General features: G+C 38.2%; 1 protein-coding gene across 1 annotated transcript in view; it reads left to right on the plus strand.

The window, feature by feature from the left end:
* The window catches only part of LOC146522455 (scavenger receptor cysteine-rich domain-containing protein DMBT1-like), a 52420-nt gene extending 29380 nt beyond the window's left edge, over positions 1 to 23040 (plus strand). The window contains 8 exon segments of the mRNA XM_085154142.1: positions 19 to 116; positions 347 to 447; positions 729 to 796; positions 13972 to 14280; positions 15509 to 15817; positions 17100 to 17414; positions 17612 to 17760; positions 17982 to 23040. Coding sequence (XP_085010268.1) covers positions 19 to 116; positions 347 to 447; positions 729 to 796; positions 13972 to 14280; positions 15509 to 15817; positions 17100 to 17414; positions 17612 to 17760; positions 17982 to 18083 — 1451 coding nt within the window. The 3' untranslated portion in view covers positions 18084 to 23040.
* The last annotated feature ends 241 nt before the right edge of the window (positions 23041 to 23281 follow it).

Genomic DNA, 23281 nt, shown 5'->3' on the forward strand with positions numbered 1-23281 from the left:
AATTAATAATCTTACCAGCTCCATGGAGGAAGTTCTTGGTGAAAGTGAATCTGGCTGCTGTCAACTCTTCTGTGGACATGAAAGACCCAGATGTGATGGAGTCCATCATGAATTTGGTAATTTGTGTGATCCCAAAATCTTAGTGAAACGACTATACTTATATTTTAATAACAAAACCTTCAAGGTGTTTTAAAAAAAAGTCTTGGGTAATGAGCAATCCCAAAAAATTGCTTTATTAGCATTAGCGTCTTGAGTCTCTGTCATGTTTTCATTTCATTTAAAATGTAACAATAACAGTCTATAATTTGTGGTGTAATCATTAAATTTTCTTTTTTCTGTTGTGCAGGTCAAAAATGAGCTGGGAGGTACGACTGGTGACCTAAAAGTGAGCTGGTGGAAACGTCCAGAAAAGAAAGATATCAAAAAGCAAGAGACGTGTACTCCATAGTTCACACTGTTTGTTTCAATAGCTGGATGAAGGCAGCTTACATCCTGTAAAAGTGATGTGATTGATTTAATCTTTACTTTTCACATGATATCTGTGTGACTGCTTGCTTTCTGTTGTGGTACATTTAGTTGTAAAACAAACATAATGCCATGGTCCTGAGTCTGATCATTCACTGTTTTGTGTTTATTAATATTGTCTTATGTTCTTGTTTATTTTGGTTATGTATTCTGTTAAGATTTGCTAGTTGTTAGGTTTTGGTTCTGTACTCCCTCTGTTCCAGTTCCGTCAGGTCTCAGTGTAAAGCCTGTGTCTCTGCATTTGTGTTGAGTTTCCTGTTTTACTTTGAAGGTCTGTGTCTTATGTCAGTGATTTCAGTTTTGCATGCTCACAGTCTCGTTTGTGTAATCAGTGTCAGGCATATCTCCCAGCTTTTTCCTCTTGGTCCTTTTCACCTTTTGTATCTAGTGTCTGCGTCTTCCCCTGCTCGTTGTCGCATCATCCCTCATTCTACACTGTGTGTTCTGTCTGTCAGCCTGCCTGCATAGTTTATTTATATTTTCAGTTTAATTATTTTGGTATCCAGCAATAAAGCTGTTTGAGTGCACTTTTTCATCTCCTGGAGTCTGCACTTTGGGTCCACTATTTCTGCCTCCCGCACACAGTACATGACACATAATCTCTTTGAGTGCAAACTTTACTTTAATGCGTTTGATGACTTATTTCTGTGATGCATTTCCAAAGAAGACGAGTTCTGTTGGTGCCAGCAGAAAAATATTACTTTCAAATCTGAAACTTAGCATCTGCTTTGAATTGAGATAAAGGAAAGTGACCTTAAAGGAAGGAAATTATATTTCCATGTGGTTTGCATAATGGAAGACAAACCATATGGAAATATACCATACCCAACCTTTCTTGTCCTCAGAGATTTTTTCTTTATCTCTCCAAAAATTAGAAATTAAGTTTAAACTACAGGGTGGGCCATTTATATGGATACACCGTAATAACATGGGAATGGTTGGTGATATTAAAGTCCTGTTTGTGGCACATTAGTATATGTGAGGGGGCAAACTCCTCAAGATGGGTGGTGACCATGGTGGCCATTTAGAAGTCGGCCATCTTGGATACAACTTTTATTTTTTCAATAGGAAGAGGGCCATGTGACACACACAAAGTTAATTTAAAGACAAGAACTATGGGCCAAGGCCGACATAAATGTGTTTTATCTACTTAATCATAAATGTAACAAAGTGTTTAGAAAGTTAGCACATACATGTAATTTTTCATTTCTTTATGTGTCCATCTATAGAACGCTGCATGTTATAGTGTAAATCTGCCTGTTCTCTCTCAGAAACCTGCCTGCGGAAAATGAACCTAAAAGATGTAATGCAAGGGTGTCATCACTTTAGAGATGGAGAAAGCATAAAGTGACAATTATGAATCACTTAATATGATGAGGAGATTCTGCAGGTCATTAATCAATGTATAAAATTAAAATAAAATGTATTTTTAGTGACACAAGATACAAATATGGAAGCAAGATGCATAATCGCTCAGTTTGGGGAAATTGTGGGTAGCCTGCAAGGGCCTCAACTTCTCCATTCCCACAATGTGCAACAAATGGGCACAGCTGATCTTCAACAGTGGAACATCGGCCAGTTACTTCCAACTTTAACGCAGCTTGTAGTCTTGGAGAGCAGCACACCAAAACTGCATGCACAACTTCTGCTAACAGTGGAAACGGATTAAGAAATCCATGCAAACAGATTCATAAACTGAAAGAATATTATTTTACAGGATTAATTATCATATCAGCCACTGGCTGATCACAAACCCTCAGGGTGTATACAAGAAGCAGAGGGAATATCCCGTTTAAGTTTAGATAGTATTTGTAAAGATATTGACCATATCCTTTTCTGAAAGTGTGGATATAATGGATGGGGTAAGGTACTGACATGCTACAACTTTATAGTTGCTAAATTCTGGGTACAAGTATACATACCCATCTTGTACATGTTTTTTAATATTATTATTATTATTATTATTATTATTATTATTATTATTATTATCACCCTACCCAATTACATGTTTCTTTTAATCAGAGTATGCTGTTTTAATGACTTTACAATATCATTTACATTGTGTTCCTTACATTTTCCCTAATTGTATGTTATATTAATCCTATATTTCCGTTTTAATATTTCTAATGTTTGCCTTGTTTTCTTCACTGTCTGGTCTGCCTCTGGCTTGCCTGTATGGATGCATTTACACCTAAATGTCCCCAACAAAGGATGTTTTAATTCACCACTATTCCAGTGAAACACGAGTCTCCCATCTTCCTGCTACCGGTCTCGAGTTTTTGTTCACCAAAGCACACACCAACTTCATACTGACGGACAGATCACTGCCCTTTTGCTGACCGTGTTTTGTGGCTTTGGTTCACTTCACCTCACTCTTCCCCATTCTTGTCATTAAATCAGGCCGTTCTGCAACCATGGCAGCCATTCACTCTATGGCTTTATTCATGGTGTATTTTACCCCTTCACCAAAGGCCGTTCTCGTTTCCAACATTATATTTGCAGTGTTCGTCTATCTATCAATATCTGTGGAGTATGGTTTTGTACCGAGTATCCTATTTTCTAAAGCACAGCATGTAAAGGGTAGCTCGGTTAGCAGGATGCTAGCATGTAGCGCTTAGTGAGACACGCCTCAGACGAGTTGAGCAAAGACCCCGTCTGTGTACTTTATACGTGAGCAACGGATTTAAATAAAATTAACGTTTCAAAAGACAAACTTGAAGATAAAAAACAATATACTTACCGGAGAACTGCCAGGGTTTGCCGCTTCCATCTTGCTGCTCCTAAATTCAGAACTGCCTCTGCAGACAGGCAGGGGAGGTGTGGAAATTGTCTTTGAGTTAGTCAAACGTTTTCCTTAGTTCGAGTAGATGATAAAATAAAATAAAAATAAATGGGATTTTAAGTAGGACTAGGCGTTCTGTAATGATCTCTATTTAGGAGAAAAACTTAATCACTCACCTCACTTGCTTAGGCTGCTGCCCCCGCGACCCGGCCCCGGATAAAGCGGATGAAGATGGATGGATGGATGGATGGAACTTAATCACTCATGTTGTGGAAGTTTTCCACTTAAATAAAGCCTGCAGACGAGCGGTAGCTAACATTCTTTAATCCATGCACACAACATACAAACAAGCTTGTGGAGCCCCCATGGCCGCGGGACAGACGGTCAGCAGAGTCTCACTGAGCCTAGCATGGCTCTCAGTTAAATACCTTCTCCAGGAACAAAAGGCAGTACACAGCTGTTTCACACCTTAAGGTTCACACTCCCTTGCTACTTCCCAGAGTCCTCAAGAGACAAAAGACTGGTCCTCTGGAGTTCCTGTTTCCCCCCCAACATCTTTGCTACACCCCCTACCATTTGTCTTAAGTATGAGTGTCAGACATGTTAATACAATAACATAATGCGATTAAATACCTAGGTAAAAGAAATTCCTATACACTCACCTTTAAACAGCTCTCTTTTAGGAGACACACTGCTGGCTAACAGTGTCATGTGATCAAACAGTGTAATTTAATTGGTTGAGAGCCACTCGACTCGATCTAGTGCTGATTGCTCTGGCTTGGGTCATTCAAGTTCATCACTTTTGCAGTTGAATTTTTGCAGGTGAATTTTTTGCAGGTGAATTTTTGCAGGTGAATTTTTTGCAGGTGAATTTTTGCAGGTGAATATTTTTGCAGGGAAATTTGGAAGATAAAAATTCAGTGTTATAAATTCAATGTCTAAAAACACTTAAATTCTGATGATACTATATTTCTTCCATAGGTCTTTTGTAAGTCAAAATTTTCATAAGTGGAAGCACCTTTTTCCATCGCCTTTTGAGTGAGGCGTTGCTGGCTTTAGACGAAGTTCTTGGTGGAGAAGGAGGTGGCAGAGGTGGTGGAGGCTGAAGAAAGCATACGCATGCAAATGTAACGATGTAAAAGAATGAATATGGTTTTATTGTTGTTAAATTCCTGTTAAACTTGGGATCGCAACCATGGGTTTATTTTTAAACTTTTATTTTGAAAATCCGCAGTGGAAGTCTATTACTGGTAAATGGGTTTTCCCTAAGCTTATCCGTTAGTAGCAATGAAGCTTTTGCTGTGGTAAGTTCTTCCTCAGTCCGCCCTGACTGAACATGAGTTTAAAACATATTTGAAAATCCTCATTGAGGTTAACATGACAGTGCATTAACAGCATGAACTGCCCATACAGTAGCATCTGAGTAGATTTCAGTTCTATGATCTTGTTTTGCAATTAATGGGTTAGACGGTAGGAAAAATGGACACGCTGAGCTAGCGGCTAACAGCTAGAGGAGACTGTCGTGTCTTATAATTTGAAACTTCTCTTGATAGTTTGGGTGGAATCCTGTTGCTGGAAACCCATGGTTATTCATGTCCCATGTTATTGCAGGTATGTGTATTTTGAAACATGTATTTGGTTGAGCTGCAGGCTAATTCTGTTTAAGAAATACTGCTTATTAAGTTTTGCCCAGTAGATGGCAGCATTGTTCCATTTACTATTGTACATGAAAAGAAATTTTGGCTTTGGTCTGGAAGTTTATTTATATTCACATGAATGTGCATTTAAGTGAATTAATTTCTCTTTTTTTACCTAAACCACAATGCAGTAATGTTTTTATTTTATTTTCCGTAATAAGTTTTGTTGCCATTTTATTTTTCAATCAATATTTGTTTTTTATTTATTTTAAGAAAACTAAGAGTTCCACTATACGATCATTTGTTTATCCGTTAGTAGCAATGAAGCTTTTGCTGTGTTTGGGCGGAATCCTGTTGCTGGGAAACCCATGGTTATTCATGTCCCATGTTATTGCAGAAACCCACAAAAGGGGACTAAACCACGCCTGAGCTCTACCCATCTCAAGTCCAGAGAGTTTTACTCATACAGCACCGGAAATAGAGACTGGGGGGGGTTACACATACATACGTACGTGTACATGTAAATAACATTATGGAATTTAATTCTAAACATTAAAACTAAAACTTACATTTACGTTAATTGATGTACGTACGTACACTGTGCAATGATATTTTTTTAAACTTGTATAATTTTTTTATTTTCTATTTTATAATTTTTTTAATTTTATATTTTATATTTTTTTGTGCATTTTTATGTTTTTTAACTAATCACTACTGCTAATTTCATCACTTTTTGCCTTCTTAGTCGCACTTTCACCTGAAGGTTGACTTGTTGCTGGCCCCTTTGTAAAAAATCTATCTAAAGACGTCTGTCTACGTTTCAAAATGGATCTGAAGTGGGAGAGGCAGAAGTCACTAAAATGCTCTATAGCACAAGCGGTAAAGTTCTTTTCAGGGTGATTTCTATCGACAAAATCGGCCACCCTCTGAAAATCGCAGAGAATGTCCTTGATATCGGCCAATGGTATGACAGCCTCCTCCTCGTCCTCGCTGAATTGTTGCTGTACTGATGAGTGCTACATCGCCTCCAACACTTGCAGCTCTGCCGTTGACAGCTCCTCTCGATGTTCATGCACAAGGTCGTTTATATCCTCCTCGTCGACGTCCAGTCCCAGGGCGGTGCCAAGATTTATGATCTCCTCAACCTCGACTTCAGGTTGAGGTTCCCCCTCCTCCTCCTCCCTCCCTTCCTCAAAGCCTTCAAAATCTCTAGGGGCAACAGCATCAGGCCACAGCTTCCTCCAAGCAGAATTTAGCGTTTGACAACTCACCTCCCGCCATGCCAAAGAAATCAACTTGAGGCATGCATCAATGTCGAAATTATTTTTCCAAAACTCCCTGAGGGTGAGCTGCGTACTCTCTGTTATGTTGGAACACTGTTTGAACATGTGTTTCATGTACAGTTTCTTAAAATTAGAGATCACTTGCTGGTCCATGGGCTGGAGGAGAGGGGTCGTGTTGGGAAGGAGGAAGAGAACCTTGATGAACAAGAACTCCTCCAGGATGTCGTCCTCGAGGCCAGAGGGGTGGGCGGGGGGCCTTATTGATGATCAGCAGGCACTTCATGGGGAGATTGTTCTCCTCGAGGAACTTCTTGACAGCAGGGCCAAAGACCAAGTTGACCCATTCGACAAAGAACCATTGGGTCACCCAGGCCGTGGGATTGGACCTCCACATAACCTCGAGCCTCTCCTTTAAAATTTTGTGTTGCTTGAAGGCACGCAGATTTTATGAGTGGTAGACTAGGAGTGGCTTGACCTTATAGTCCCCACTGGCATTAGCACACAGGGCAAGGGTTTGTGGCCTGGCATCTCTTTTTCCTCCGTGGTGATTTACGTACGCCGTGGCATTTTTTTCCAGAAGAGGCCGGTCTCGTCACAGTTGAATACCTGCTGGGGGATGTAGCCTTCTTGATTTATGAGTTCCTCGAATGTTTTAACAAATTCTTTGGCCACCTTTTGATCAGACCTCACTGCCTCGCCGTGACGCACAATGGAGTGGATGCCAGTCCTCTTCTTGAACTTCCCATGCGATGCCTTGAACTCTGGGGGGGTTGGGGGTGCCTCCTGCGAGGACGTCGATTCACCCCTGTGTGAAACACCCTGCTATCTTTCCTAAGGAAAGCAATTTGTCAGCACTGCTCATCAAGCATCATCATGAAAGGCTGCAGTACCAAGGACGGGCTATGAGCTGCGAGCCAACAGTGTTTGGCTTCTTGGAAGCAGTAAGGCAGTCTCTTCTCATTTACTGTTGAACATTATTCAGGAGTTTTACATGAAGGACTGTAGAACAAAGGGGGACAAACCTCCCACAGTAACACACAGAGTTTACTTCACCATTCAAATACTGTGGGATGGATTGTATGAGCTTATCTACGTCAAAGATGGAAGAAAGGAGCTTAAATGTTATGGACTTTTACTCACATGCACATGCTCAAGAGCCATACATATTGATATGCTTGAAGAATTAACAACTGATGCATTCATCAATACTCTGAGCTCATTTGCCATTTTGCGTTGAAGTGTCAAAAAAATTCAGTGTAGTCAAGGCAGCAACTTCATTGGTGCAAGGTGCAAGTTTGCTAAAGCCATGAAAGAGATGGATGGAGGGAACCTCAAGAAATTTAGATATGAGTTTGTTATAAACACAACATCTGCAAGTTATCAAGGTGGCTTTTGGGAACGCCAAATATACACTGTGAGTAATGTTCTGGTATTTGTTCTCAACCGATCAGCTGAAAAGCTTGATAAAAGTAAGAACATTAATCTATGAGGTTATGGCAATTGTGAATAGCAGGCCATTAACAACAGAGCATTTGCACAGTTCATCTGGTCCAGAACCCTTGACACCTAACCACATCTTGACAATGAAATCAAGCATCATTGCTCCACCTCTTGGAAAATTCATTAAAGAAGATCTGTACCTGCAAAAACGATGGTGCAGGTTACAGTTTTTAGCCAACAGCTTTTGGGCATGGCAGAAAAAGGAATATCTGTTGAACCATATTGCACTGGCAAATTGGAACAGGGTAAGACAAAATGCAAAGGTCAAAGCAGGGTTTGAAGAAAATTTAGATGATGACGACCCACAAGCAGATACTTGACAAACTGACTAAATAAAAAGAGAGCTGCTTTATTACAACTTTTGCCAAGTTACAATAAAGCAAAATAACAAACTCTATGAACAGATGGGAATAACCCAAAAAAGCCAAGAGAACACAAAGACAAACAGGAAAATGAACAGGATGCTGAGACAAAGACTGAGGGAAAGACGGCACTAATTATATAAAAAACAGTAATCAGGAAGTTGGATAGAGGAGGGCAGGAAGATGCAGCTGAAGACAATGACAATGGGACATGAGAGAAAGGAAAATTAATTGCAAAAGACAGGAAAGAAAAATAAACCAATGTAAATCATTGGTATGAATATGAATAACAACTATACTGAAAAGGAGACAAAGAGGACATAAGGGAACTTACTAGAAGTGAAGAAAGAAGGATGAGATGGAATAAACAGTGATGCAAAATTACTTAAACTCTATGAAAACAACTTGTAACTAGTAACAAATTATAATAAGAATGGGGACAATACCACAGAATAAATGAAAATCAAGCCTAAGTGATAAACAAAAAGAACACTTAATGATAAACATAAGGACCACCGTATAGGACCACCTAGGGGTCATGTTAGATTGGCCATGTATGACTGTATGATTATTCATTCACCCTATTACATCCTAAGCCGTTCTTGTCTTATGAAATCTAAAACTAGCCATAAATTTAAAAATACCAAAGTAAAGCAACCTGTCTCCTTTCAGCTCAGACAAAGCTGTGATACAGCTCCTCACCTGTCAATTACGATGTACATCCAGCCTTTAAATTATTGCCTTATTGTGGCAGTTGGCTATGGTCACAGAAAGCTGCACCTATTTCAATATCATTGGGTACTGTAGCACTCTAATACAGGCATGTTCATCTCCCATTAACAATGGTTGGAGCTAGGTAAACTGTGGGGACAGCAGCTTTTTTCTGATGGTTTGTACATTTACATTATGGATAATCCTCTGGTCCTGATAAACCTGATGGGAGAGCAGCGTAGGTTTCAGTGGTCTGAGATCAGTTGCGATCTGCACTTCATATGGCAGTACAGTTAGCTTTAGCACAGATGAATCTCCTCTTCCTAACCACCTTGGTCAACATGTGGGATCCAGAGAAGATGGAATTTGAAAAAGTTGTTAACTCCTATATTACTTTAGCCAGATAAGCTGTGACGATGATAGAGAGGGTATATCAGCACAAACCATCTAATAACACAAGGAAGTTGACCATGTGCAAGTTCAGCAGCACTTTCACATTAGTCTCTATATGAATGTAATTAGTTAGCTTCTTAAATGTTTCATTACATTGTATGTAACTATGTATAACTACTGACTATCTGTTAATTCCTGAGCAGTGAACTAATATTTTACATAATTCTGAATCAGCAGTATTTTGTGTCATCAATAACGGTAGTTTAATTTTCTACTGGTGGCACCAATTGACTTTATGCCTAAAAATGTGTTGACTGAAATATCACAGTGTGGAGATATGTAAAAACGACAGGAGAGGTCTCAGTGTCTCACTCCAACTTTATTACTGAGCCACCACAACCTCACATACAGAAAAGCACCAAAATCTCCACCCCAGCACTTCCCTTCAACTTGGGTGTGAGTGGAGCCCACTGGTGGTCCGCCACACGTGTTTATGCTCACATGAACATCCAATTGTTGGCATAAGAAAGCGAAACTGAAAGATCGTGTCTCAGAAATTTGGTCTGTTAAAAATTTGCATGCAATTTATTTGAGCTCTGGCATAATTTTCTATTCTTTGTGTGCAGCTTTTTTAAATAAGTATGCAATGTCTTCAAACACAGGCGCATTGTTATCTATGTTAATTCACTGTTTAGTGAATTGTGGGAAGGCCATTTAAGACACATCAGCCTGTGGGTGGAGCTCAGCATACGCCTATTTGTATTTAATAAGTCAAATTAAATCGGGTGTGGTTAGAAATGGCTCTCCAACTGTTTGTCTCCTGTTTCTCCGTGATAACTATTCTTTTATGCAAAGGTGAGAAAGAAGTTTGATTTGTATTTAAGTATTTATTTGTATTTGTATTTAATATTTTTCTCATTATTACAAGTTCAATCGCACCTCTTTAAAGACTATTGCAGATAAAAGTGTGTTCTTTAGATACTCTAAAACAAACTTGTGAACCTGCTAATAGGTTGATGCAACATTGGAATATGAGTCAAAATGGATCAAAGAAGGAACTCTTTTTTTAAAATCCACCTGAGAATTAAATATATACTAGATGAAGACAAAATTACTTTTGAATTTTAATGTAATAAAAAGCAAGTCAGTTAAATAACTACCAGATTGCCTGTAACGATTCACATTGCTGTATTTGATATCAATTTTTAAATAGAAATAATAATAAAAAACAAGTAATAGTGTTTTTATACTGACAAATAGAACGTCAATAGAAAGTAACTACCTGTTGACTGGCAGTGCTGAATTCAATAACACTGTAGTAATCAAGAGTAACAATAAAGGGCAAGTTTTGGTTCAATGTTAACAATATCTACTGAACTGGTTAATAACAGGTTTGTTGACCAGTGACATTATCTGGATGATTATTGTAAAGTTGTTTATAAAACTTTCTAAATGGTTACTAATGCTCCAAGACATAATTGATGAGAGAATAGATCCAAGAAACATATTTCCATTCTCTTTGGAACACGCTTCCTAATGCAAACCTGGTTTAACATATTTATTTTATGTTCCACTTTGCAGATGGTCATTCACAGCAGCCTGGTAAGTATCCAAGAACAATTTAACAACTTCAAGTTTCAAGTTTGATTTCAACCTTGTTTGTTTCCTCTGAGCTACGACATAAATAGAGGTAATAGACAGTATTAATCTCATTTGTTTGTACAATAAACAAATGAGGATGCTACTCATTTGTTTCTTATTTTGCTTTTGTAATGTCTGTACTACTAAGGAGGAGACTTTTCTGTCCCCCTTTTGTGTCTTGTGCACAAACATATACACAGAGCTTTCAGTTACGTTCAATTAAATCATAAATATCAAATTTAATATGAGCTAATAATAATAATTATATATACACACACATGCATATATATATATATATATATATATATATATATATATACACACACACACATATATATAGTCACTAGAAGCTCCTCAGAATGCTCACTTTAAGCAGAAACTGGAGAGATACGGCTTGGTGAAGTGACATGCTCAGGAAATGAAAGTTCTCTAGCTCAGTGTTCAAACGGTGGATTTGGAGTAAATGCATGTAACCATTCTGAGGACGCTTGTGTCATCTGTTCAGGTGAGATGGAGAGCCAGTGACAGACCAGCCAGTTCTGCTGTTCTCGATCAATATTGCAATCGATCTGCATGGTGCGGAGCTAAAAGCACAGCTCGTACTACACCACTTTAGGCTCATATGCAACCGTCATTGAATCTGTTTCTGAGGTTGTTATTATTAAAATGAGTAGCCCAATAGGGTTCATCTTGTAGGACTCAATGTTTGTCCTCTTCCCCCTCTTTATTTTCGTTCTGTTTTGGTTCTGTGTTTCCTTAAAAACATTTGACACAGAACACTTTCATTTCCATAAAAAATAGTTAGAAACTGCAGTCATCAAAGATGCTTACCTTATAGTAACAGGAATTTCTTTAAAAACTGCATTAAAATATTTTAAAGGAAAATTGTAAATATAATGTAGTAATTCTGCATAACAGCTGTTTGTGATGTTTTTTTAAAGCAAATATCTCGATGAGTGTTGATATTTATAATATAAACATTACAATATAATATAGACACTCTTATAATATCATTATAATGTAGTTTATATTCATTCAACACACATGATTTAACATGAAATTGTTTGTGCAATAAGGATTTTCTGGAGAATTTTAAGTGTTGACATCAAAACAGTGGTCCCAAACCTTTTTTGCGCCACGGACCAGTTTATGTCAGACAATATTTTCATGGGCCAGCCTTTGAGATGTTGAGGATAAATACAACAAAATAAAACCTGGACCGGTACTAAAAAAAAGAAGATTTATTCATAACACACGGGAAAAGACCCAGGGAAACCAAGTTAACTAAAAAAAACGTGGGGAGGCCCAGTACCAAACAACTCATGAACTGGTGCCAGTCCATGGCCCAGGGGTTGGGGACTGCTGATTTAAAATGTAAAGATCTATTAATATAAAAGACTTATGTAAATGTACACGTAAAATGTGCACATAAAAAAAATCTAAATTATCAGTGGGTTGTAGCCATTTAAAAACTCAGCTACAATTGTATTTTGACTTTTGTTTCTCTCATTTGTCTCAAATATTGATTAAATGTGCAAGATTTTCAAAATTGCAAAACAGTAAAAATAGTACACATGGTAAACACATAGAGATACACAGAGATTTTACATAGGTAAAAATTAAAAGCTACTAATGACATTTTAATACGCTATGGTATTTCTTTTATTTAACATGAAATATCCCCCAAATCCCCAAGATGTCATGCCAATTCAAGGCAACAAAAAATAATATTTTATTTTTAATTTCTATGATTTTTTTTTTTACAAATTAGCTCACTTTTTCCAACTAGTAGGATATTGCTAATAGTGATGGGTCGGTAGCGAACGAAATGGCTCTTAGAGCCGGTTCTCTGACGTGAACGACGCGAGCCGGCTCCTTATCGCGAGCCGTGTTTTTTCTTTCTTTCTTTCTTTCTTTCTTTCTCTCAGCCTCTCTCTCGCACTTTTTTTCCGCTTCACTCCGCACGCGTGCCTTGTGCTTTACGCTGGGCAGAGGGGGGAGGGGCGGTAGTTACACTCACTAGCACAGGAACAAAGCCAGAGGGAGAGAAAGAGAGTCAGGGACAACAACGTCACATTAGAAAGGTATAGTAATCATCCACAACTATTTTCAGTTGCAGATGATAAAGAATTCAGAAAGTTTATTCATGCAGGCCCATATGACAGAGAATATGCATCTTCTTTTTGTTTTCATATTTTAATTTATATTTAATTGTGTTGTGGTTTGCAGTGTTTTGTGTTGTTTCACTTTAAATTTGTAAAAGGAAAAAGCTGAAAATTTAAATAGTTAAAAGTTGAAATGTGACTAGTTGATTTTTGTATTATATGATTTATTTATTACATTTTATGTGGAGTGAATAAATAAAAGTATATTTACGGTGGCCCCTAGACACAAAGCACGTACAAACTCCAAAACACGTACGAACTCTGAAGCACGTACAAACCCTGAAGCACGTACAAACTCCAAAACACGTAAAAGCTCAGAAACACATAAAAACTCAAAACACGTACAAAAGACAACAGAAGTGCTCCAGGATGCTGGGCGCAGTGTTGAGCTTTTGTTACCTAGTGGCTACACAAGCCAGCAAGTACCAACGACCGGATTTGGTGTGTGGTAGTAACAGGTAAATTTTTTTTTTTTAAATTATTTGACTATATATGAATGCTTGTGTATAAATACATAAACAATACACATATGCGTTCATGCTTTCAATTGTGTAATTTAAGTGATCTAGTAGCTCTGTTTTGGAAGTTCAGTTCATGCTAGAAATGTGTTTTGGAGTTTGTACGTGCTTTGTCTCTAGGGGCCACCGCATATATTTATATATAAACATGTATAAATAAAACTACTTTTTTTTACATTAGTATTTCCTTTTGTGCATAATTTTATATTATTGTTAATAATAAATTAATTAAAGCAACAAAACAACCTGAAGATCCGGTTCGGAACCGAAAGAGCCGGCTCTCTAAAAAGAGCCGGAAATCCCTTCACTAATTGCTAATGTTTCAAATTTGTTTTAGAAATCTACTGTTTCCTTTTCCTTTCTATAATTCTGCTTCAAGTGTTTAACTAGTGATCAACATTACAAGTCCTGTATGTTCTCTCAACAATCTGTGGTCTCTGTGTTTTGTTTTCAGACATCAGACTGGCCGGATCTGGATCAACTCGATGCTCTGGCAGAGTTGAAGTCTATCACAATAACACCTGGGGAACAGTCTGTGATGATGGCTGGGACCTAAAAGATGCTCAGGTGGTTTGCAGACAGTTAAACTGTGTACCGGCACTAGAAGCTCCTCGGATGGCTCACTTTGGTGCAGGAACTGGACAGATATGGCTGGATAATGTGACCTGTTCAGGAAATGAAAGTTCTCTAGCTCAGTGTTCAAACAGTGGATTTGGAGTACATAGATGTAACCATTCTGAGGATGCTGGTGTCATCTGTTCAGGTGAGATATATTTTTAGTCATTTTAAAAACTACTCATACAGTCTTCAAATGCGGAGGGTGAACTAGTTAAACAGGTACAAACAGAAGGTAAATAGTTTAAGTTACATCTTAGTTTGAGTACCTGTTCAACCTGAACTGCCTGCTGGTACCGTCTCATCAGTAGAACGGTCTTCTGCCACCTTTCCATGTGATGGGTAAGTGTTTCATTCTGCCTTGGGAAGACCAGTCTTCCCAAGGTGTTTCAAGCACCACGAGGACTTGCTGTGTTCACTGTAGTTCACATTTTTCTCTAAGCTTGGTTTAATTGTTGGATGTTAAAAAGTTTGTACTTTCTTTCTTTTGTGTGGCCTTAAATAATGTTTGGCAATGTTTTACATGAAAATACTGCACATTGTAATGTAGTTATGCTGTATTACAGCAGCATTAAGACATTTTAAAACACACCAACCTAATATCTTAATAAGTGCACATGTTTCACGGTTTATAGTAATCAAACATACAGGATTTCACCTGAAATGACATTTGATCAATCAGTTTTTACTTTGTATCATCTATCATTTACAGTATGATACATTCAATCAATTCAATAAGGCCTGTCTGGAGATTTTTGAAAACGAAAATCAATTAGTTTCATATGTGAGAATGACATTTTAACAGCAATTAGTATGTAAATCTACACAAAAAAAATGCCTATTTACACTTTATGTGATCAAAAATCAACAGTAGACTGTTAAAATTATAAATCTAGTCACTAGTTTCACTTATGGTTGCTTTATCATTTGACATTAAATATTTATTAAACTTTCAAGGTTCTTCACATGCTATTACATAATTAAGCCAAAGTGACAATACACTGCAGTTCAAGCCTGATTAATTGTATTGCAGCACTAAATTGATGTCTTTGAGCTAAGTTCAGATTGTTTTTACATGTAAATTTCTTATATTTAATGTAAAACATGCCAAAGATGTCATGCAATTTAAAGCTGCACAAAGTATTTTAGTTTGTGAAAAATCTTTATTTTTTACCAATTGCTTCATTTTCTGCTTCAACAAAACAGAAAAAAACATTTTTTTTCCTGTTTTGTTGTTATTATTTTACCTTGAAATTTTCTGATTTGTTTTACATTGTAACTTTTTATAATTCTGCTATATGTGGGCAACTAGTGATGAAGATTACAAATCCTGTATGTTGTATGCACAACGTAGCTTCTCTGTGTTTTGTTTTCAGCCACCAGATTAGCCGGTTCTGGATTGACTCGATGCTCTGGCAGAGTTGAAATCTATCACAACAACATCTGGGGAACAGTCTGTGGTGATGGCTGGGACTTAAATGATACTGAGGTGGTTTGCAGAGAGTTAAACTGTGGACCGGCACTAGAAGCTACTCAGATGGCTCACTTTGGTGCAGGAAGTGGACAGATATGGCTTGATAATGTAACCTGTTCAGGAAATGAAAGTTTGCTAACTGAGTGTCAACACAGTGGATGGGGAACAAACAACTGTGCACACGATCAGGATGCTGGTGTCATCTGTTCAGGTGAGAAATATTTTTGGTCATCAACAAGATGTCAGATACTGTAAACAAAACTTTTTTTTCTTTTTTTTTTTGATGCAGTGTTTACAACAGGGCTGGACTGGAACAAAAAATTGGTCCTGGCATTTTTGGTCCAGGCAGCCTATTGTGATCACTCAAAAACAAATAAAACCACACTCATACTTTCTTCTGTCTCTTCTTTACTCTCTTGTTTGGGCTGCTTTCCCTCCTCCTGCACTACTCCACAGCTGGTGCTAACAGCAGCCTCCTGTGACTGTTTGCTGCTGTTGATGGTGCAGCAGCATCATTTCTGACAGCTAACATGTTGATTAATTTGTATCTATTCATGAGTTTCTTTTTTCTTTTCTCCGTTAGCTTTCTGCGTCACATTTTCGCCACTTCTTCTAAAATTTGTTCTATAAGGTGCATGAGTGCACAGCGAAGGTAGGAGAGGGCTTGGTTGTGTTAAGCATAGAGAAATGGCAAGTTGCCATCCTCCCACTTCACTTTCATTTGTATAACAAATTGTTGGAATCTTCACATAATTTTGAGCTTTCTCATCAAAAATGTTGATAAAGGGGCCGTTGTTTTCTGTTGTGATCTGTTCGTTAACAGAATTAAATGTTGACATCAAGAAGTAAGCATGTCCTAATTATTTAAGAGCTGTCATTGAAAAACTCAGTCTCATCATTGTATACCTTTGTTACTGAACCACAGTGTAAGAGGACTAACATTTCCCTGTAGTTTAAAATAAATAACAGTTTTTATGAAGTGATGAAATGGTCTCACGGCGCCAGTAGATCATTTACATTTTGAAATTTTGAAATGCTACTATTAAAAAAATTATTTTAAACTGAGATGTAGTAATGCTGTATTACAGCAGTATTATGACATTTAAAAAATATTAAACCTATTATCTTAATAAGGGCACCCTTTCAAGTTTTATGTGCATTAATTACTCCGGATTTCATGTAAAATCATATCTAATCAATCAGTTTGTATTTTAAACCATCTAACATTATCAGAATAGTACATTAGGATTTTTTGGAGGTTTTTGAAAAAGTAAATCCATTAGTTTTATATAAAAATAACATTTTAGCTGCAAAGGTCTACCTAATATACATGTTTTTGTTATGTAAATTAATACATAAAAAAGCATGTGATCAAAAATCAACAGTAGTTGTAATTATCTACCCAGGTACAATTTCTACAATAGTATTTCAAATTCCTGTCAAATATTGCCATTTGTGCACTGAACCTTTTACCTTCTCTATTTTGTTCTCAGGTTTGCCCATCAGATTAGTTGGCTCTGGATTGACAACGTGCTCTGGCAGAGTTGAAATCTATCACAATAACACCTGGGGAACAGTCTGTGGTGATAACTGGGACTTAAATGATGCTCAGGTGGTTTGCAGAGAGTATAATTGTTGGACAGCACTAGAAGCTCCTCAGAACGCTTACTTTGGTGAAGGAACTGAAGAAATATGGCTTGATGAAGTGACCTGTTCAGGAAATGAAAACTTTCTAACTGAGTGTCAACGCAGTGGATTTGGTGTACATGATTGTGACCATTCTAAAGACGCTAGTGTCATCTGTTCAGGTGAGATATATATATTTTTTGGTCATCCACAAGATGTCAAACAGGGTAAAGGAAGCATTTATTTACAACTACTCTTACAGTCTTCGAATGCAAAAGATGAATGAGTTAAACTGGTACAAAAAGAAGGTTGAGTGTTATCTGTCTGAGAATGAGAGAACTGACAACTGAAATTAAGAAGGAATTTATAATCTTACCAGCTCCGTGGGCAGATGCCCTCTCCGAAGGTGTGACACCCAGTGAGAAAATAGCAAGTTCAAAGAAGTTCTTGGTGAAAGTGAATCTGGCTGCTGTCGACTCCTCTGTGGACATGAAAGACCCAGCTGTGATGGAGTCCATCATGAATTCGGTAACTTATGTTAAGAAATCTTAGTAAAGTGTCTATACTTATTTTTTAATAAAAAAAACCTTCCAGATGTTTTTAAAACAGTCTTGGGTAAGGGACGATCCCAGAAAAACTGCTTTATTAGCAGTTTCTGTGTCTCTTTCATGTCAAATTTCATTTAAAATGTAACAATAACAGTCTATAATTTGTGGTGTAATCATTAAATTCTCTTTTCTGTTGTGCAGGTCAAAAATGAGTTGGGAGGTACGACTGGTGACCTAAAAGTGAGCTGGTGGAAACTTCCAGAAAAGAAAGATATCAAAAAACAAGAGACGTGTACTCCATAGTTCACACTGTTTGTTTCAATAGCTGGATGAAGGCAGCTTACATCCTGTAAAACTGATGTGATTCATTTAATCTTTACTTTTCACATGATATCTGCATGTTTACTTGTGTTTTGTTGTGGTACATTTAGTTGTTAAACAAACATAATCTCTCTCGTTTGATGACTTATTTCTGTGATGATTTTCCAAAGGACACAAGCTCAGTTGGTGTCTTCAGAGAAATATTACAGTCAATATGAAATTTAACATCTGCTTTGAATTGAGGTAAAGGAAAGTGATTTTCAAGGTAAGGAAGTTATATTTCCATTTGGTTTGCATCATGAAAAACAAAACATATGGAAATATATCTTCCTTGACCTTCCTTGTCCTTAAATAATTTTTCTCTGTCTCTCACAAAGTCAGAATTGAAAGTCAAGCCACTTTATTTGAGAATTGACTGAAAAACTATCAAATAAAATGCATCTGTATGTTTTACTAGGACCCATTTCAGTTCAAACCTGTATATTAATTAAAGCTTTGAATATTTTTCTCTTTATTAGTGGGAAAAAAAGCATGTTACATTTGTTGCACCCCAGCCCAGGGGAAACCAGTGTGCGACACAAGGAATTTTTTTAAAAAAAAAGGAAAGTTCCCCCACACTCCCTGCTCTCAAGGAAGACGAACCAAAAACTGCCACAGATTTACAACATCCAGTCAGTTTATTAAGTCCCAAAAGGTAGCGGGCGTCAGGGTGAGCATGACCAAAACAACAAACAAAACTCTCTAGAAATGAAGTGCAACTGGCTTACCTACACGGAAAAAACCCCAAAAGAAATTACAGGTTTCTTTCCTGCCTCCCTAACCAAAAACAGGAGAAAAGGCTACAAAACAAAATGGCTTCTCACAACAAAACTATTTACAACACAGCAAAAGCTTCTCATTCCAGAATTCATACTCATACAGATTCATACGCAGCCACATGCACAGTTCGTTGGGAACAGGAAGTATGTTGGGAACAGGAAGTAGGCAGGGGGCGTGCCGGTTCAGAAGGGTCCTCATTTATAGCCGGCATCTCCCAGTCCTCCACCAATGGTCAGCCTCCACCAGGAACTCACATAACATCAATAACACAGGACACAAACTATGCCACCCTCTGGTGTGGCAGACAAAAACATCCATAACCCTGAATCATAACACACTTTAGCTGGCCTTTCCTTTTTAATGTTTGGCTTTATTATATATTGCATTTAAATTACATGATAATTACGCTCTTGTGTTACCCTACTCTTCCCTTTTCTGTGTGTATTTTTTTTTCATATGAGTTCCTTTAGATGTCCAGTACTAACCAAAAATCTTGGAACACCTTTCTTTATGTTTTGCTTGCAAAATGGGAAATGGATGCATTATATACGGCAAAAACAGAGTTTGTGAAATTCTAACAAAGACCCAAATGCCATGTTGCAGTACTATACTGCTATGGTAGCCAATGTTTCAAATGCAGGTTTGACAGGTTTGTGAATGTACACTTTATCCAAAACCTGGTGACGGTTTACTCATCTTTGCCGGTCGGTGGCTGTAGCTCAGGTGGTAGAGCAGGTCACCTGCTTATCGGAAGGTTAGTGGTTCAATCCCTGGCTCATCCCTCATCCCCATCCCCACTCCTCGGGTGGGAGTGGCTTGTACCCGGCCGGGGCCTGTGCCTATTCCTGCTGAGCAACCACTGGTGGGACCCACAGCAGTCTGTTAACACACAGTGAGTGAGAAAGTGACTAGAAAGGAAAAAACTTCATCACTTGTGTGGAAACACTTTGGAAAGCTGTGCTTCTTCTTCTCCCACCTTTACTGTCATCCTGAAAGTGAACTGAGCCCAGTTAGCAAAGTGTTCTCAGGCGAGCTGTTTTGTGAGAAGGTGAATACAGTGGTCCCATGCGGTTCACCTTTCGTGGCATCGCTTTTTTTGTGCAATTTTGCATGCTTTTTGTTGTGGTTTTTTTTGTTTGTTTGTTTTTACAGCGCATTGTGTTCTGTGTCCTGATTGGCTGTAGAGCATTGTCAATCAGTCTCGTGCCGTGTCTCCTGTACAGTACAGAGTGCGTTCAGCTTGTCAAATTTACATAAATCTTCGCTCGCTAGCAGTGTGACTCTGAAGTGCTGCACTGTATGTTTGCAAGTTTTCTCCCCAACGAAAACAACAATGTTGATGAAACGTTTTGCACTGTCAAAGGCATCTGTGGGTGCATTTGGTTTCATTCTACTTGGTCGCCCTTTGTCTGATACTCACTGTGTCTGTCTTAGCCTTTCTGTGTGTAATCTCAGAGCTCCAGTAGCTCTGTTCATAAAGAATAGCCTAACCAAAAAGTACAATCTCACTCATCGCTGTTTTTCACACAGAAAATGCCGCCATGGCCACTGGCCACAAGGCAGAGAAGTTTTAAGAATAGCATACACTGTAAAATCTTGGACAAATCAAATATGCGGATCATAATCACGGACATTTTTACACTGGATCAGTTAAGACCAGGGTTGACAGAGACCATCTCCAGTTAGCCACAAGGGTGCTGATGAAAACCCTCTACTGTTGGCCAAAGATAAAGAGAGTGAGGGAAGGTATGTTAAAAAGGAAAGATAGGAATGTGGAGGTGAGCGTAGGGATTTTAAATGTAGGGATTATGACTGCTATAGTGGTGGTCAGCAGGGCACTCTTCCGGAGTGGCACAAATTTCCATGTCATGCCATTTTTTATGTTCATGGAATTTTGGCTGTGCTGAATGAATATAGTTCATATTTGCCAGATATTGTAATTTAAAAAAAAAAATAGATTTTTTGTCTCAATTTCAGAAATTAGCTTCAAATGGCTAAGCTACAGAAAAACCGCCACATTTCACCCTAAAATGTCCAAAAGGCCAAAAAAGGCCCAAATGAAAATCCTTAAAAATGACATTTTTGATCCCACATTTAATAGCAAGATTTTATTTTGGACTACTCACCTTAAAGTTTGAGTTTTTATATTTGGCCACCAGGTGGTGCTACCGTTCAGAGCATGAAGCAAAATGTAACACTTTTTTCTTTTAGTGCCATGCTACTAAAATAAGTGTGTTTTGCTATTGATGGGGGATAATGGTGTGAGAGAGAAGAAACAATGAGAATCAGCTTCAACAACTGCTGAAAAAAACACAGCAGAGAAACCAAGGCAACAACCAAAATATGAATTAATAACAGTAAATAATAAATAATAAACATTACTGAATAGCACTAGGTACTAATAATACAAGATAGTGAGTGATAGTGATCATGTTTGTGTGTACCTGTTTGTATACCTGTCCGTGTGAGCACGCTTTTATTCATAAGGTTTCTCCATGTAAGCGTCTAGTGTGGGAAGCCAAAGCCCTGCCCCCCAGGACATGAAGCCAACAGACCCAGGGGGCCCAGTTCAGCAGACAGAACTGGATCCTGGGTCTGTTGGCAGACAGAAATGAATGCAGTAGACACACTGACACTCCCCCATACATACTTTATACTCCCAGGTCCAGGCACCAGCACCCCCAGAGAAGCAATCCACCCCGAGAGGCAGGAGATGGTCCTCTTCACTCTGGAGTGAAAATAAGTAGACCAGGCAGTCCTGCAGCAGCAGGGAAGCCCAACCTGCTGCTGCAGGGATGACCACCTCTTCCTCCTGGCCCCCTGCCCCATATGGCGAACAGAGAATGGGAGTGTGAAGACCCCATACCTCTTTCCACCCACTCATATGTGGTGTTGCTGAGTGCTGTTCTAAAGTGCATCTAAGACATGGGAGGGGTGTGGTGCCAACAGCCCAGATAACAGCAGGTGTCAGCACGGCCCCTCCCGAAAACACTCAGTGTCTACATGGATTTAAAATTAAGAGGTGGGCATCAGCACCAGAGGTGAGGCTGAATGAACATTTCGTCCCCTGGATGCCGTTTAGTGTCCCCACCCCCAAGTCCCTATATGTTTCATGAGAGTGTGAGTAATGTGAATGTCTAAGTTGTGGAATAATATTGAGGCACAGGTGACCAGCAGACATAAGAGATCACTGAGACACTGAGAATAAATACTTGATTCTTGGCAAAAATAAAAATAAAAATATTACTACATCCTTTTTTTTTAAGCAGTTGCAGGGATGGGGGCATTTTTTTGTCCTACGGGAAAAAAGAGACAGGATTTTAAATGGGTTATTTTTATATTTATTTTCACTGAGCTCTATGAAGTACACACTCCGTGGTCTTCCAAGTCATGTCGAAACTTGTATATGAATGCAGCTGCCTTCCCCTGGCTCCCCTCTGTCAAACATGATGGTGATTTCACATGGCCCAGTCTCATTGTGACACCGACTCATCTTCACTGCATTATACAACTAAGTTCACACGTCTCCAGCATCTTCTTTCATCTCCTCTATTATAATTTCCAGAGTAAAACAATCACCTTCATCATGAAACACAGCTCCGTATTTCTGTATGACAGCAGTCTGTATGTTTTTGTTATTGGTATTTATATAAACAAGTTATATATATGAGAATATTGTGTCATAAAACAAAACTGGTACAGCAACATGTTTTATATGTGAAGGATTATATGGAGACAGAGTAAGACAATATGAAGTCTTCCATTCAGTAGGGTCAGTTTGACACTGAGCAGTAGCAGAATCTTAAGAATTGCATTGCACAGAACAGCACAGAGAGATTTGCATTGGGAAATTAAATCAGGATGTTGCTGTTGACAGTAAAAGACAAAGGAAAAAAATATGCAAACTGTTAGAGGATGTGACTCAGCACTGAAGGATGATGGTTGCTAAAGGTAAGGACTCTTTAAGAACAAGGAGATGTGTTTGTTTAACACAACTCGATGCTCAGTTATGATGAGTCCAGTGAGGTGTATACTTGCAAGACAGTTCAGGGGGAGAGTGAAATAAACTGGAATACAAAAGAATTCATTCTAAGCATTATTAGCTTAACTTAAGGGTTGTTGTTTGAAAAAATAATGAAGTATGATATATGCTTACAAATACACCTCTGAGGAATATCTCGATTTGTCACTATATGCAGGGATTAAAGACTGTGTGGATAATGTAGAGGCTTTTGACTGTTGCCAAGTTACTAAAAGCAAAATAACAAAGTGTATGAACAGATGGAAATTACCCAAAAGAGCCTGAAGAACGCAAAGAGGACGAGACAGGAAAATAAACAGGATACTGAGGCAAGGACTGA

This window comes from Neolamprologus multifasciatus, chromosome 3 (assembly GCF_963576455.1).
Source record: "Neolamprologus multifasciatus chromosome 3, fNeoMul1.2, whole genome shotgun sequence".
NCBI lineage: Eukaryota > Metazoa > Chordata > Actinopteri > Cichliformes > Cichlidae > Neolamprologus > Neolamprologus multifasciatus.